The 14,221-nt window shown below is 39.8% G+C and overlaps 2 protein-coding genes across 3 annotated transcripts in view; one reads left to right on the top strand and one right to left on the bottom strand.

Moving 5' to 3' along the window:
- The window catches only part of LOC107569208 (DNA polymerase zeta catalytic subunit-like), a 111,230-nt gene extending 106,128 nt beyond the window's left edge, over positions 1-5,102 (top strand). Inside the window, exon 29 of the mRNA XM_016255229.1 lies at positions 3,618-5,102. Coding sequence (XP_016110715.1) covers positions 3,618-3,758 — 141 coding nt within the window. The 3' untranslated portion in view covers positions 3,759-5,102. The remainder of the gene's footprint in view (positions 1-3,617) is intronic.
- Positions 5,103-5,617: 515 nt separating this feature from the next.
- LOC107569213 (sodium-dependent glucose transporter 1-like) lies at positions 5,618-9,497 on the bottom strand. 2 transcript variants are annotated; one of them, XM_016255241.1, is made up of 4 exons: positions 8,973-9,497; positions 7,933-8,101; positions 7,265-7,381; positions 5,618-7,060 (listed from the first exon to the last, which is right to left on the bottom strand). In XM_016255241.1, the coding sequence occupies exons 1-4, from the start codon at positions 9,228-9,230 to the stop codon at positions 5,775-5,777; spliced, it is 1,830 nt and encodes a 609-aa protein (XP_016110727.1). In that variant the 5' UTR covers positions 9,231-9,497; the 3' UTR covers positions 5,618-5,774. The 2 variants fall into 2 exon arrangements, with proteins under 2 accessions (XP_016110727.1, XP_016110728.1); XM_016255242.1 differs by having other exon boundaries at positions 8,857-9,060.
- Between the last annotated feature and the right edge of the window lie 4,724 nt (positions 9,498-14,221).

The following is a 14,221-nucleotide window of genomic DNA, read 5'->3' as shown; positions in this document are numbered from 1 at the left end:
TTTTTTGGTGGATCTGACTTTTCCCAGTCAACAGCTAAAACAGACAACAGGCCTCGCACATCGTGTCCAAAAACAAGATAATTTGGACATAACCCGGTACTCTCCTGTGCAGCTTCCCGAGCTGCCATCAATAACCAAGGTAACCCAACATCCCAATCCTTCCCCATCTCAGTACAATATGACCTCAGTAAAGGCTTTAACTTTGATGAAACCTCTCCAGTGCTCCCTGACTCTGAGCATGATAAGCACTGGAGAGGTTGTGTTGGATGTGAAGTTGTTTCAACACTTGATCAAACAAATTAGAAGTAGAATTACTCCCCTGGTCAGACTGGATAATTTTTGGTATTCCAAATGCAGAAATAAACTGAGTTAGTGCTTTTACAACTAACTTTGCCGTTACTGAACGTAATGGGTATACAGCTGGATATCTAGTTACCTGGCACATGACTGTGCAAATACTCATTACCTGCTTTTGACCGGGGCAACGGTCCACAATAAGATGCTCAAACGGTTGGCTAATAGCTGGAATAGGATAAAGAGGAGCAGGTTTCAGAGACTGATTTGGCTTTCCCGTAAGTTGACGGGTATGACAAGATTTAATGTACTTCGACACATCACGCGTCAGTTTTGGCCAAAAGAAATGTTTTAGGAGTAACTTATACGTCTTTTTCACCCCCATATGGCCAGATGTATTATGTGCGGTCTGTAACACAAGTTGACGGAGAGACAGTGGTATTACAATCTGTACAACAGGATCACCAATTGCAAACTCTCCATGCGAGACCCACTTTCGAACCAACAACCCTTCCTCCAGGTAATACCCAGAAGAAAGAGTGCTTTTACAACTAACTTTGCCATTACTGAACGTAATGGGTATACAGCTGGATATCTAGTTACCTGGCACATGACTGCAAATACTCATTACCTGCTTTTGACCGGGGCAACGGTCCACAATAAGATGCTCAAACGGTTGGCTAATAGCTGGAATAGGATAAAGAGGAGCAGGTTTCAGAGACTGATTTGGCTTTCCCGTAAGTTGACGGGTATGACAAGATTTAATGTACTTCGACACATCACGCGTCAGTTTTGGCCAAAAGAAATGTTTTAGGAGTAACTTATACGTCTTTTTCACCCCCATATGGCCAGATGTATTATGTGCGGTCTGTAACACAAGTTGACGGAGAGACAGTGATATTATGATCTGTACAACAGGATCACCAATTGCAAACTCTCCATGCGGGACCCACTTTCGAACCAACAACCCTTCCTCCAGGTAATACCCAGAAGAAAGATTGTAAATTGTCATAAGTGACCATTCGACCAAACAACTCAGCGAGTAGAATCAGCTTTTTGTTCCTTTATCAAATCATCTCGTGACACAGACAAAATTTCTAGAGTTTTACTCGCCACTTTTTTTAGAATCAGGCTTAACTCAATCTATGAGTAAAACACCAGGTGATATCACACACACGACGGCAATGCATTTAAAGAGTTTATCACCGTCTGATTTAAAGGCCATCGGAGAGGATGTAACCACCAACTGTGGTAAATCACCTCGCCAAACTCGTTCACCAGCCAAGTCATTTCCTAAGATTACCTGTACTCCTTCCACAGGCAAACCGGAACGTACAGCAACTTCCACTTCCTGGATCAAATCAGATTGCAAAACAGTACAAACTCAACATGCATTTGTTTTTCACTTTTCTTACAATGCCTAAATTTTTGTCTATAGACCTCTGGAACCAGTTCATAGCTTCTCAACACTGCAGCCTTAACCGCCTGATAATCAGCTGCATCCTCTACAATAAGAGAAGAATACGACTCTTGGGCTCTACCTGTAAAAACAGATTGCACCATAAGCGTGCGCTCCTCATCTGGCCAATCTCATGCATCCGCAACACGTTTGATCGTGCATCCGCAAGCAAAATTACACTCCCCTCCACCATTAGCAGCAAGCCTACCATCCTTTATTAAATCCAACCGATAGCGTTCTAATTCAAGCTGTTGTTGCTGTAACTGGACTTTAGACAACTCGATGCGATTTTGCGCTTCCAAAATTGTTTTTGTTGTTCAAACGTTAGGTGAGACATTGTAGACGTCGCATTAACAAAAGCTGAAGCATCTTCCGCAATTTGAAACTAAAACGCCACTGGAAGTCGCTGAAAATGCCGCTGGTTCAGTTAACTCGGTCTTTATTAAGGTTTTAATGTTGTCTTTTAAACGTTTATCTTGGCTTACCAAATTAATTTTATAGTGGCCTGCAAGTTCTACTAGTTGATCTTTAGTCAAATCATTTAACAAATCTTCAGACGGAGCACTAACAAATTCTTCCACCTTTGAGGCCATTGTGAAAGACAAAAAGTATGGCTAGTTTTCCAAAAAAAAAACAAAAAAAAAAAAAAAAAAAAAAAAAAAACACACACACTTGGTGTAGAAATTAGATAAGCAATTCCCTCTAAACTCATGCCTAATCTTCGTAGTTACTTGCAGCGGGTTTTTATACACCGTAAACCAGCGTTTGAAATAGCAACCGATTAAGTCACCATTACAAAAAACGGACATGTTCCCGAGACAACTGCTCTAACTGCTTTCACCGTACAAACAAAAACTAAAATAAAAAAAAAGATCGGAGCATCCCGTTAAGGATACTCCGCTAAACCTAAACAGGGGAAGGCATATCCAACACTAAACCCAGCCTCAAATATATAAATAGTAGCCAATACTTACCAAAGCCAAACTCCCGCTAAGCAACCAAAAAAACAAAAACAACCACATCCTCCAAAAGTTTACCAAAACAAGTGTCTAAATTTAAAGATGAGCCCCCACATTTGTCACGACCGGCTCAAAGCCATAACAAATGAGAGGAAATGTGGTTGGTAAGGTTGCAACTAATTATTTATTAATAAAAGAAAGGAAAAAGAATTGCCATTTCTGTTTGACACAGATGTTACAGAGTCAGACATAGCAGTCTCACAACAAACTCCAAATAAACATTCCAAAAACAACCACAAAGCAATCAGGCACAAACCAGGCCCACTCCACACCAACAAAACCACGACTCTTATAGCAGGAAGAACAGGTGGACATCGTTCTCTTGATGAGTCTCCTAGACACACCCACTGGCTGGCCGTAGCAGGAGACTCATCACACGTCAACACCGAGTAATCTCGGACAACTTAATCCAGATATTTTAGTCAAATGCACTAACTTGTTTGAAGAACCAAATTACCCAAAAATCAGTTATCAGGATTAAAAGATCTGGTATCCGTCAAGTCATCTCAGGTTTAAGTGAGGTACGAAGAATGACCCCCTGCTTTTTCCCCTCTTCCAGCTTTCTCAGTCAGTTTATTGGCTGATAGAATACTGTTTAATACCCAAAACTCATTAACAGTGAGTCTTGTCTGGTACCCAGAACTGTATTAACAACTATGCTGACTAGTTGTTCATACTAGAAAAAAAACTGATATTTTCTGACAGGATCTGGAAACTTGCTGCAATGGGAACCAGATTTGGGCCCTTTAGTCAAAAGTCTGGCTACATGAGAGACTAGAGGTCCAATGTTTCATGTTTGTCATAGGTCAGTCTTTTATGTTCTACTGTTGTGATTTGATTGACAGGTATGTAGAAGTTGCAGTGGGAGTGCAGAGCGTCAGGTGCCATGTGTCTCATTGGACTGCCCTATACTCTACAAATTATCTCGCGTTAATCGGAATCTTTCCCGAGGACCATATCTTCGCCAGCTGCTGGAGCAGTTCTGATAGTCCAGCAGTCTGTCCACCTTTCATTTTACTCTGGTGCTAAACACTGTGCCATTCAGCACAATTTTGTGTATAATTGTTTTAAAAGGTGCTTTTTTTCTATGTGTCCTTGGAGAGTTTCCATCTTATACTGTTTGATTTTGTGTGGTACTGCAGTGCAGTGGGACTAACGAGGCCTTAAATACAGAAGAGGACGATGATTTTGATGCACTGTGTTTGAATTTGCTTGGTAGTTGTCTTTAGTGTTTATTAAATGGTTACATTTCTGCAGATTGACAGGTCAGACATTTACAGAATAATCCTCTCTAAACTGAACCCTGTGTGCTGTAGCAATCTGTAAATGAGGGAGATTCAGTTCTGACTACAATTCTTGTGGAGATAAGACTCCAGTGATCCCACTCTCCCCCCATTAGATCAGTCTGTTGTAAATAGACAGAATTTTGGATAATCATATTCAAGGTTTATGAACACTGATTAAAAAAAAAAAAATTCTAAAATTTTTTTCACATGTGTGTTCTGGGATGTTTTATGTCTGTCCATTCTCTACAGAGGCAAGTCGGAGGACAAGCAAGTCAATATCAGCCTTAACGTAGACTTCTGCAATATGTTTGATAAGTATATATTGTCTGTGTGCATAATTGTTCTTTTAAAATACTTTTCTAATGCTCTCTCTACTTTAAATCAGACATTGTTACCGACCTATGCTACCTACCAGAGCTACATAACATTTTTTACAGGTTTACAAAAACAGGTTAAGGTGCTTTGTTTTCTAAAGAACATTTGTGGGTGGAGATTTGATATTGATATAATAAAATTCAGTGTATTTAACAAATGTCTGTTTCAGTTAAAATGGGTCCTTTGGTTTTTACATCATTTTTGGGTATATACTGCAAGCTTTACAGATCGGTATTGGAAAGGGTTTAAACAATGTTTTTCATACTTGTTCAATGACCCATAAGCAATTATTGACACTAACAATTGACAGGCGAAAATAATGAAAATAAAGTCAGTTATAATTATAACTGGGGACAGTAATGCGACATTTCTACTGACTTTGAAAAACGCTAAAAAAGATGCCTAGTGTTCCTGCAGTTCAATGTGAGAGGACTTTGTTTCCTGAGTTTATTAAAAGTAAAAAACTAAATGTGCAAAAATGATTGTGGAAACTGGCAGCTGCTGTCTCTAATCACGGCCCTGTCCAAACCCTCACTGTAGAACATATTTGATATTTAAAGTCATGTTGAGCGAGACCTCAAACAAATAAGATCAAGTCATGATAAACAGGGCTACCCGATATGAGCAATGGAAACGACTGTCACTTGAGGCTTGCCAGGACAAAACCAATTTACACACAAATCACATCTGGTTAGTATAAGACTTTGAGGGGGAGGGGGGGGATCACAAAATTTGAACCTTGATGTTTATGTTGTTTAGTGTTAATATTTATTAATTAACAATCAAGTATGATTTGAAAAATCAAAATAAATATTTTGTAAACATAAAAGGTAAGGACTTTCAACAAAGACTTCAGCATCAAAATATTAATATAACTTTATACATTCATTCTGACCATACAATACAAAAAATGCTTGTCTTAATTTCACAGACTAGTGGACTAATTGTGCTGGTTACCATTGTACAAAATACTTTAATTCATGGTCAATTAATCAACAATAACAAATGAGAGAATATATATATATATATATATATATATCCTAATATACATTTGTGTCCAATAATTAGGCTGATCTGAAATAACAGGACAATTCTCAGTAAAATGTACAATATGCTAATTATACTTCTTTAGGATAATCCTGTACAAATGGTGAGCAGGAACAGGCTTGGTGTGGGTTATGTTGCTTTATGTAATGAACGTCAAACATGCAGTTGGCATTTAGAAAGTACCAAATCAACTGGCTAGTGTGATCTTTTCAACCAAGAAAAACAAAAGCAGCCACTTCTCAGTTCCTGGCTAAGAGCAAAAAGTCTGAGACTTCTTTGATGAAGTGCAACATATTAGTCTTTCTTCTCCCTGTTGAGGGACATTAACAGTTTGCGTCTGGGAGAGTCTGTGGAAAAGGGCAGTGTGTGAGACAGAGAGGCCAGGGTTGTGGGGTCTCTTGAGGGTGCCGGCAATGGGGTGGTCACTGATTGGGCAGCAAGTGCACTGGCTGCAACATCAGGTGGCACTGAGGCTTTAGAAGGAGAGCTCAATAGGCTGGCATCATCCATCTCGATCACCTCAAAGTCTGCATCATTCCAATGGTCAGCTTCACTTTCATTTTCCTGCTCCTCTTCTTCCTCCGCATTGTCCAGCAGTGCTTGCCGGTACTCACTATCATCAGCATCCTTTGTACGTTTCCTTGGTGTTTTCCGCAAGGTGGCGTCCCCTCCTGGTGACGCTAATTTGTACAAGACAGGGAACAAGATAGAAGTGAAGGTGGATGTGCCAAGTGCCATGTACATCAGCAATGGCTGATTCTGCACCTGCCCCAGTAAGAAGCCCAAGAGAGCTGGCAGAACCATTTCTCCAAGAGCTGCACCCACCACAAACACCGCAGCTGACCTCCCTGTCACAGTCGTGTACTGCTCAACCCATGAAATTCCACTAGGAAACGTGGTAGACATAGAGACACCATATATAGCAGTGCACGCCCAGAGCATTGGGGAATTTCGGCTAAAAAGACAAAGCAGGAGCGCGGAAACTGTGGTGCCCACTAGACTCAGTAGGATCAGAGTGCCTGGGCGCAGACAAGCTGCAAAGAATATGGCCAGACCACGACCAGCCGCGAACGTTCCCCAGAAGAGTGAATTCAGTCCTGCTGCCTGAACCGGGTTCATTCTGACATAGTCCTTGCTATAGGTAAATATAAAGGAACCGTATGCCACCTCACTTCCAACATAGAAAAAAAAGAACAAAGACAGCAGGAGTATAAGTATGTTATGGTGTTTGGAGAACAGCTGCTTTCCTGAAGGTGTTTTTGCCCTATTCGAATTGGGGGAACTGCAGAAGTACAGGAATAAAAAGATGAGCGACACCAATAAAACAACAGCACCAATCACGATGTAGGCCCACATGGATGTTAGAGTGGTGTTCTTTAGATGGGAAGCTGGAGAGATGGCATTGAAGATCTTGGAGGCATGGCCAGACATGTAAGTGGAGACATTGTCGGAACTGTGGCCAAAGAGCAGCTTGGCTATGATTGGAGAGGCAAAGGCTCCAGCAGCAAAGCTGAAGTGCAGAGCCTGCAGGTGAGGTCCAGCTTGTTCTCCCCATGTATTCAGTATGAGAACATTACCGCCTGTTGACAACCAGAAACTCAATTACCATAGCACCTATTAAGGTTTTTATATATATACACTGTATATCATACATATACATATATATATATATATATATATATATGAGCATTAATAATGCTTAATGCTACTAAAATTCATACTGTTAATTGCTTGATGCTAGAATTAAATTACAACACCTTGTCTACACTAGGCACTTATCTTACCTGTATCTAAAACTCCCATTGACACCCCCACACCGGACATCAAAACAGTGAGCAGCCAAGCCTTTTTACAGAAAGGAGTACCAGACATCCCAAATGCTGTGATTAACAATGAGAAGCCTGCAGATATAAATCAACTGTGAGTAACGAATCACTAATCATATTTTATAATATCACACATGTATCCAAAAAAATAAACACACAAATACAAAATAAAGGGGACAACATATTCCCAATATACTACTAACAAATGTCCTGTAACTGCCATGACTTTTAAAGTTTCTAAAACATTACAGACATGGCTCCTCTGAAAAGTCACTAAACTCATACAAGATAGCTTCTAGAAGAGTAACAGGGATGTTTTAGTGGGCAATTTAATCAGATTTTCTGTAGCGTTGTTTATTTTGCCCTTTCTTTCACTTTTTGATTAATCTAAAGAAATAATTTACCCCAAAATAAAGGTTAATCAGCTTAATCAGGTGATAGTGCAAGGACTGCAGATTCTCCAAACCTGCAACCTTTGCATTATAAGTCCATATGGTTAACTCTTTGACCAACTCCTATAATCAGTTATAACACACTTTCATAAGTAAATGATTTACAAAAGTTAAATATTAAATGGCTTTCAATTAACACAAAGTCCTTTTCTTTGTGGAGTCTATGGGCCTTACCCAAAAGCAGATGGGGATTCACACAGTCAAACAGGATCCCGCCTAACAGGGAACCTCCAATATATCCAGATGAACGACCCACAAATATATAGGATAAAGTACTGATGTTCTTGTTGACATTGACAGCCAGGTCTTCAAAGGTAGGGCCCAATACAGAGATGGCCATTCCCTAAAAATATACCATATAAACAAATACATAAATATAAAAATATACGATAAATGTGCACATTAAAAAAACAGAGGTACAGTCTTGACATTAGATGGTACTTCTATATTTATATACCACAGCATTTGCATGGTACTCCAAGATACTTCCAAAAATACTTTGATATTATAAATAATATGGTATTTAAAAAATAAATAAAAGGTACTTTTAAGCGAATGCACATAATCCGTTCATAAATCATGACTTAGACCTACAACTGATATAAATAGATCTACGAAGTTAGTTCTTGACATTTAAAGGTAAATAATGAGCTTCACAAGAAACATTTCTGCAATTTTTCTACTAATCCCACACTTTAAAATTGTGGTATGTGTAGTACTGCATTACTAAACTCAGCCTGAGCTAATATCAGCCACCCCACTGTGTGTGTGCATGGTGTTGTCTGCAAAGTACTATGCTAATACCACGGTAACGTTAATGAAGTACATTGCACATACTGTTACATACTCCATAGCACATATGGTAACCAAGCAGTATCATGTCAAAATATCATAGTATTACCCTGAATTCATATTACCCAGGCCAATATTAACCTGTCAGCCCTGTTACACCACTAACTTGTCAGACATCTTCCCTTATGCAAATAATCCTGTTTCACGAGGATACTGCAAGGCGACCAGGAAATTACGTTACCATAATGTTTTTTTTAGCATATTTTCAGTTGTCTCTTTTTGATACAGACACAGAACAATACCTACATAGATGAAATAACAAGGGATATGATTTTAGGCTGCAAAGCACAGGTTTTAGGTTTTCATATGAAGGTCTTCTGTTTTACGTTACAACAATTAAAACCGAACATGCATAGACCTACCAGACCGAGAAAAGACGCGCAAAGCGCTAGGCTGACTAGCCATCGCCCGCATGCCCCAGTATTACCAACTACATCAACCTGATCAGTCCCCGGCTTCAGTACCCCTTTGCCTCCCTTCAGAGCGCTTTTCAGTCCCTTCTTCGCGTCTTTACGTTTGTCGAAAAGCGTATCCTCTTCCTGCTCGTCGTGGTCAATGCCCTGTTCCATCTTAGCGAAACGAACGTGTTTTTTCTTCGGCGCTGCTTCAGCGGAGGGCATGGCAGCACGACTGACGCACTGTTGTGTACGGAAAAGCTGTCAACGCATTCGTTGGTTTATGGCCGACCTAAAATGACCCACATTTGACCCCTATTCTTGCCTATCAACGTATTTTATTTACGGTTTTATAAAAAACTGTAAAACCAAACAGCGTCGATCTTAAGTAAAGCAGAAATATCGCGTGAATATACACTGTAAACTCCAGGAACTAGTTAGAAAGCTTGAGGTTCAAAACTTCCGTATAGTAGGTGCGCATGCGCACAAACCAACAATTCTTCTGCATGCGGCTTGCAAACCCCCTTGCGTGCATATTGCCATCTCTCGCGCTGGAGTGTGGCTAGACTTGAAAACTCTCTTTCTCTCTAGGTCAGTTTTATTTATTTATTTATTGAATGCTTAGAAAACAACAACAGCAACCATTCTCATAACAATACAACAACAGACCAGGCTCCTTAACAAGTCTTTTAGTCCAGACTGAATGCCAAGCCCTTTGCTGCATAATGCTGCAAGCAAAGGTGTATTGATTACAGTTTTCTCAATTATTTGGCACAATTCTAAAATTAGTTTTTTGCTTTTTAACGATAAGTTAAAGTAAAGATGTCTGAACAATTAGTTTCTTGTTTACATCAGATTTGAGTTTCTTACTGATTCAAGCTAAAAAGAAATAGGCCTATGTGTTTTGGCACTTGTGCAAAGAGTAAGTACAATTGTCTACAGTTTGCACAGTAACTAAATGCACATGGCTTGTTGATCAAAACTGATGAGCTGATTCTCAGTGAAACTGTCAAACCCTTCACTACTTCTAAACATTCTTTCATTGTGTGAGCCATCACATGCAAAATTATCCATTCAATTATTAAAATCTGTCTGATGCATGTACTGTATATTCCATACATATCTGACATGGAATGTTTGTGATTGCCTGTCATTGTAATGAAATAATCAACCAGACAGATTTTGAATGGAGTTTGCCCAGCACTGTCATTGCCATTTTTGAACAAGAAGCAACGTCACAACCCTTTATACATCCATTATTTATCTCTAGAAATGTATTACATGCAAACTGAAAATTCACAGTTGCTTATCGTGGAAGAGCGATAGGAAGATATGTAAGAATGTGTGGTCGTCATTGTGTTAGTGGAAGACAATAGTATGTGTACAAATGAACAAGCAACTGTCAGTTTTCAGTTTATTTCTCTAAAAAAAAATTATTCCTTCACTTCTCCAAAAAATAAATGTACTGTATATATATATATATATATATATATATATATATATATATATATATAAAACAATTTTTTAAAATTTCCTCCATTGTATGTGTGTAGGGCAAACATTTGAATTTGAGTATGAAAAATTTAGGCGAAAATTCCAAAAAACGCCCAGAGAATAAGTTAAAGCAGTTGGGGTTGTGAGCTCTGTGGACCCATGAATCATTGAAGTCATGAATCATTTAGCAATTAAACCAGTGTCTACTATGGTTTTTACCTGATCTTGGATCAGTTTTGTAAATTTGTAGACATTTTTAATGAGACATTTGTGTAAGGAAGTGTAGTTCATTTTCTCTTATTAGCCTGTTTAGACAAACAATATATAAAACAAGCAAAACAAGCCCTGTAGGTTATTAAAAGAACACATACTATACAGACGCTTAATATGTAATGGTATTTTGTGATTTGTTAATTAAATTTAATATATTATACTTCCAATAAAACATTTGCAAAAGGTTTGTAAAAGCTGTTTTATGCATGTTTTGGCCAGAGTTTGTTGCATTTACAAAGTTTTGACCAGCAGCGTCACCAGCATGTGTTGTTTCAAAAGCTTTGAAACAGTGATTCGTTTTGTGAAGCAATTGGTTCAGTTAATTCGTTTTGAAAAGGTTCATTTCTTCCCTCACTATTTTGCAAACTAGAACGCACGCTGTCATACAACAAAAGACTCATTGCATTACTGCATTGCAAATCACTGCATGATTTCGTGGTTAACTTTTTTTTTTAAACCTCACCATTGTTTTATTTGGAAAAATCTAATTATAATTTACAGAAATAAATCTATATATATATATATATATTTAGATATGATCACTGATGACAAATTCAATAACCACTTTGTTCGTAATCATAGCAACAGGCAATCTATTCCAGCATCATATTTTAAATGGATAATGTTATGCAGTGTTAATTGGAATTTGATCTGGTTCTGTCCACACAAATAGGCCTGTCTATTAACAAACAAGTCACGTTTAAAATATAAGATGCAACCTATAGTACAGTACACTCAGTGTATTCAAAATATTGGAAAAACATTACAGCACCCTAGATGACATTGTTAATCCTTTTGTTATTCTTTGTGATTTTTAAATGAAACATTTTGGGTAAGAACCTGCTACTGTCAATTTGTTCATAGACAATAATTCCAATGTTTTGTCTTTGATGGGCATTAAAAAAAAACTTTAAATAGTCAAAAATTACTTTCGATGTTTAATCTTGTATATGTTTTGTTTGTTTTTTCCCCTCTAGCTTGGTTATTTATTATTATTGTTTTATGATAGTGTTGCGTTTGATATGCATCACACTGACACAGCGAGTAACATCAACTTATCTATCGTTTTACAGGGGTGGTTCATTGTGATTTCACTTTTTTAATGTTAGTTAGTGTGTAATGTTGCTGTTTGAGCATAAACAATATCTGCAAAGATACAAAGCTGAAAGTGCAATGCAAACGGAGATATGGTCTTTTAAAATTCTGGCAGTTTAATGCCTACAAAAACGGCTGGTACAACAAGTTACTTCCCAGGTTTGTGACATCACAAAGGTAAATTATGTGAAATATAATGCGTTTCTTTTAAAACGAAGCATTGTGTGACTGCACCCCATAAACACAATCAAGCCTAGAAAAAAAACAGTGAACCACCCTTTAACCTCTCTGTTCCAGACCCCAGTAAACGAACACATACACTGGACAGGCATGACAGAATGCTTTCAGCACAATCAAACTCGATGCATCACTGAACACTAACTCAATGCATTATCAAACAACACTTGTGTGAGAACACAACATTTCCCCCCCTCCTATAGGATTTCAAACATGAAATGTTGACACAAAGTCCTGTAAGTGCCCTGGGCGAGAACGAATGTGGACAGGCTGTGGAGAAACATGGGGATGAGGCTGAGCAGCCTGTGATGGGCAGGCACACATCTCAGCTGGCAGGTTGATAGGCATGTCTGGAGCCTGTGCAGGAGCTATCTGAGGTGTCCTGCCAAGCTGGGGGTGTGGCTTGAGGTGTGACGCCTTTTGTATGTGCCGGGGGCGGCACTTTGCAGAGGCGGCTTGCGTGCCATCGCTGAGCAAGAAGGTGGCTAGGCCCAGCTGATGAGTAACTTGGAGAGGGGCAGACCAATATGAAGCGAGTTTGTTGTCTCTGTGGGGCCTGGCCCAGTCTGCAGCCTTTATGTCTCCACCATAATTTGCAAATAAATTCTTTAAAAATCCTACAATGTGATTTTCTGGATTTTTTTTTCTCATTTTGTCTCTCATAGTTGAGGTATACCTATGATGAAAATTACAGGCCTCTCTCATCTTTTTAAGTGGGAGAACTTGCACAATTGGTGGCTGACTAAATACTTTTTTGCCCCACTGTAGTTTGTGGTAACAAAGGTTTTTATAGGTTTGACTGAAATAATAATGAAAAAAACAGACACTTTAAATCAGGGATCCTCAAATCTGGCCCACGAGATCCACTTTCCTGCAGAGTTTATCTCTAACCCTAATCAAACACACCTGAGCATGCTAATCACTGTGTTGCGTTTGATAAGGATCACAGCGAGTAACATCAACTTATCTTATCTTTTTACTTAATCTCTCTGTTCCAGACCCCAGTAATCAAACACATACATTGGTCAGGCATGACAGAATGCTTTCAGCACAATCAAACTCGATGCAGGAGCTATCTGAGGTGTCAGCTGAAGCGCTGGGGTGTCCTGCCAAGCTGGGGGTGTGGCTTGAGGTGTGACGCCTTTTGTATGTGCCGGGGGCGGCACTTTGCAGAGGCGGCTTGCGTGCCACCATGTGCCATCGCTGAGCAAGAAGGTGGCTAGGCCCAGCTGATGAGTAACTTGGAGAGGGGCAAAACAAAATGAAGCGAGTTTATTGTCTCTGTGGGGCCTGCAAACCCTGACCCAATCTGCGGCCTTTATGTCAGGGACCTTAACGTGTGCTGAGAGATCGAATTTCTGCTTCATCCTCCTCTGCTGGCGGGTGACAGAGGCCCTGACACTCGGTAGTGGTCCCTGAGGAAGTGCGGGGCTGAGCCTGTCGAGGGGAAGGAGCTCATGGCCAAGCATGAGGAAAGCTGGAAAGACCCCCATCGTAGAGTGTTGGGTGGCCCTGTAGTGCAGCAGTGTGTGATGGATGGCCCGTGAGAAGGTCGTGAGAATGCAGTGACTGATGGAAGCATTCGATGCCACCATTAGCTTGGGGGTGAAAGTATGCCGTGCAGATGTGATGAATACCTTTGTTTTTGAGGTATGTTGTGAACTCAGCTGAGATCAGCTGCGGGCCATTGTCAGTAGTGAGTGTTTGGAAGGCCCCAGCGGGAAAACAGAGAGTCCAGGAAGTTAATTATGACCTGAGAGGTCACAGAGCCAGTGGCAATGAGCTCAGGCCATTTCGAATGCAGGTCATAGACAACCACTAGGAAGCATTGGTGATGAGGAACTCCCTGTATCTCACCACATATGTCCAGCTGCAGGTGGTCCCAGGGCTGTGATGGCCAAGCAAAAGGTTGTAAAGGTGGGGGGGCCTGGTGACCAGTCTTACCGCTCAAGAGACAGGCAGCACAGTCTTTAGAACCATCTTTGCTCTATTTAATTAGAGAGCCGGAAGATCCTACTGTCGTGTGGAAAAAGTTGTCGGATCAGTTTCAGAAGAAAACTTGGGCAAATAAGCTAGCACTGAGGTGAAAAATGTACTCGTTGCAATTGAAAAACGGA

This window comes from Sinocyclocheilus grahami, unplaced genomic scaffold (assembly GCF_001515645.1).
Source record: "Sinocyclocheilus grahami isolate Dianchi unplaced genomic scaffold, SAMN03320097.WGS_v1.1 scaffold1323.1, whole genome shotgun sequence".
In the NCBI taxonomy this organism is placed as follows: Eukaryota; Metazoa; Chordata; class Actinopteri; order Cypriniformes; family Cyprinidae; genus Sinocyclocheilus; species Sinocyclocheilus grahami.
This window is presented reverse-complemented; position numbering and strand designations above follow the sequence as displayed.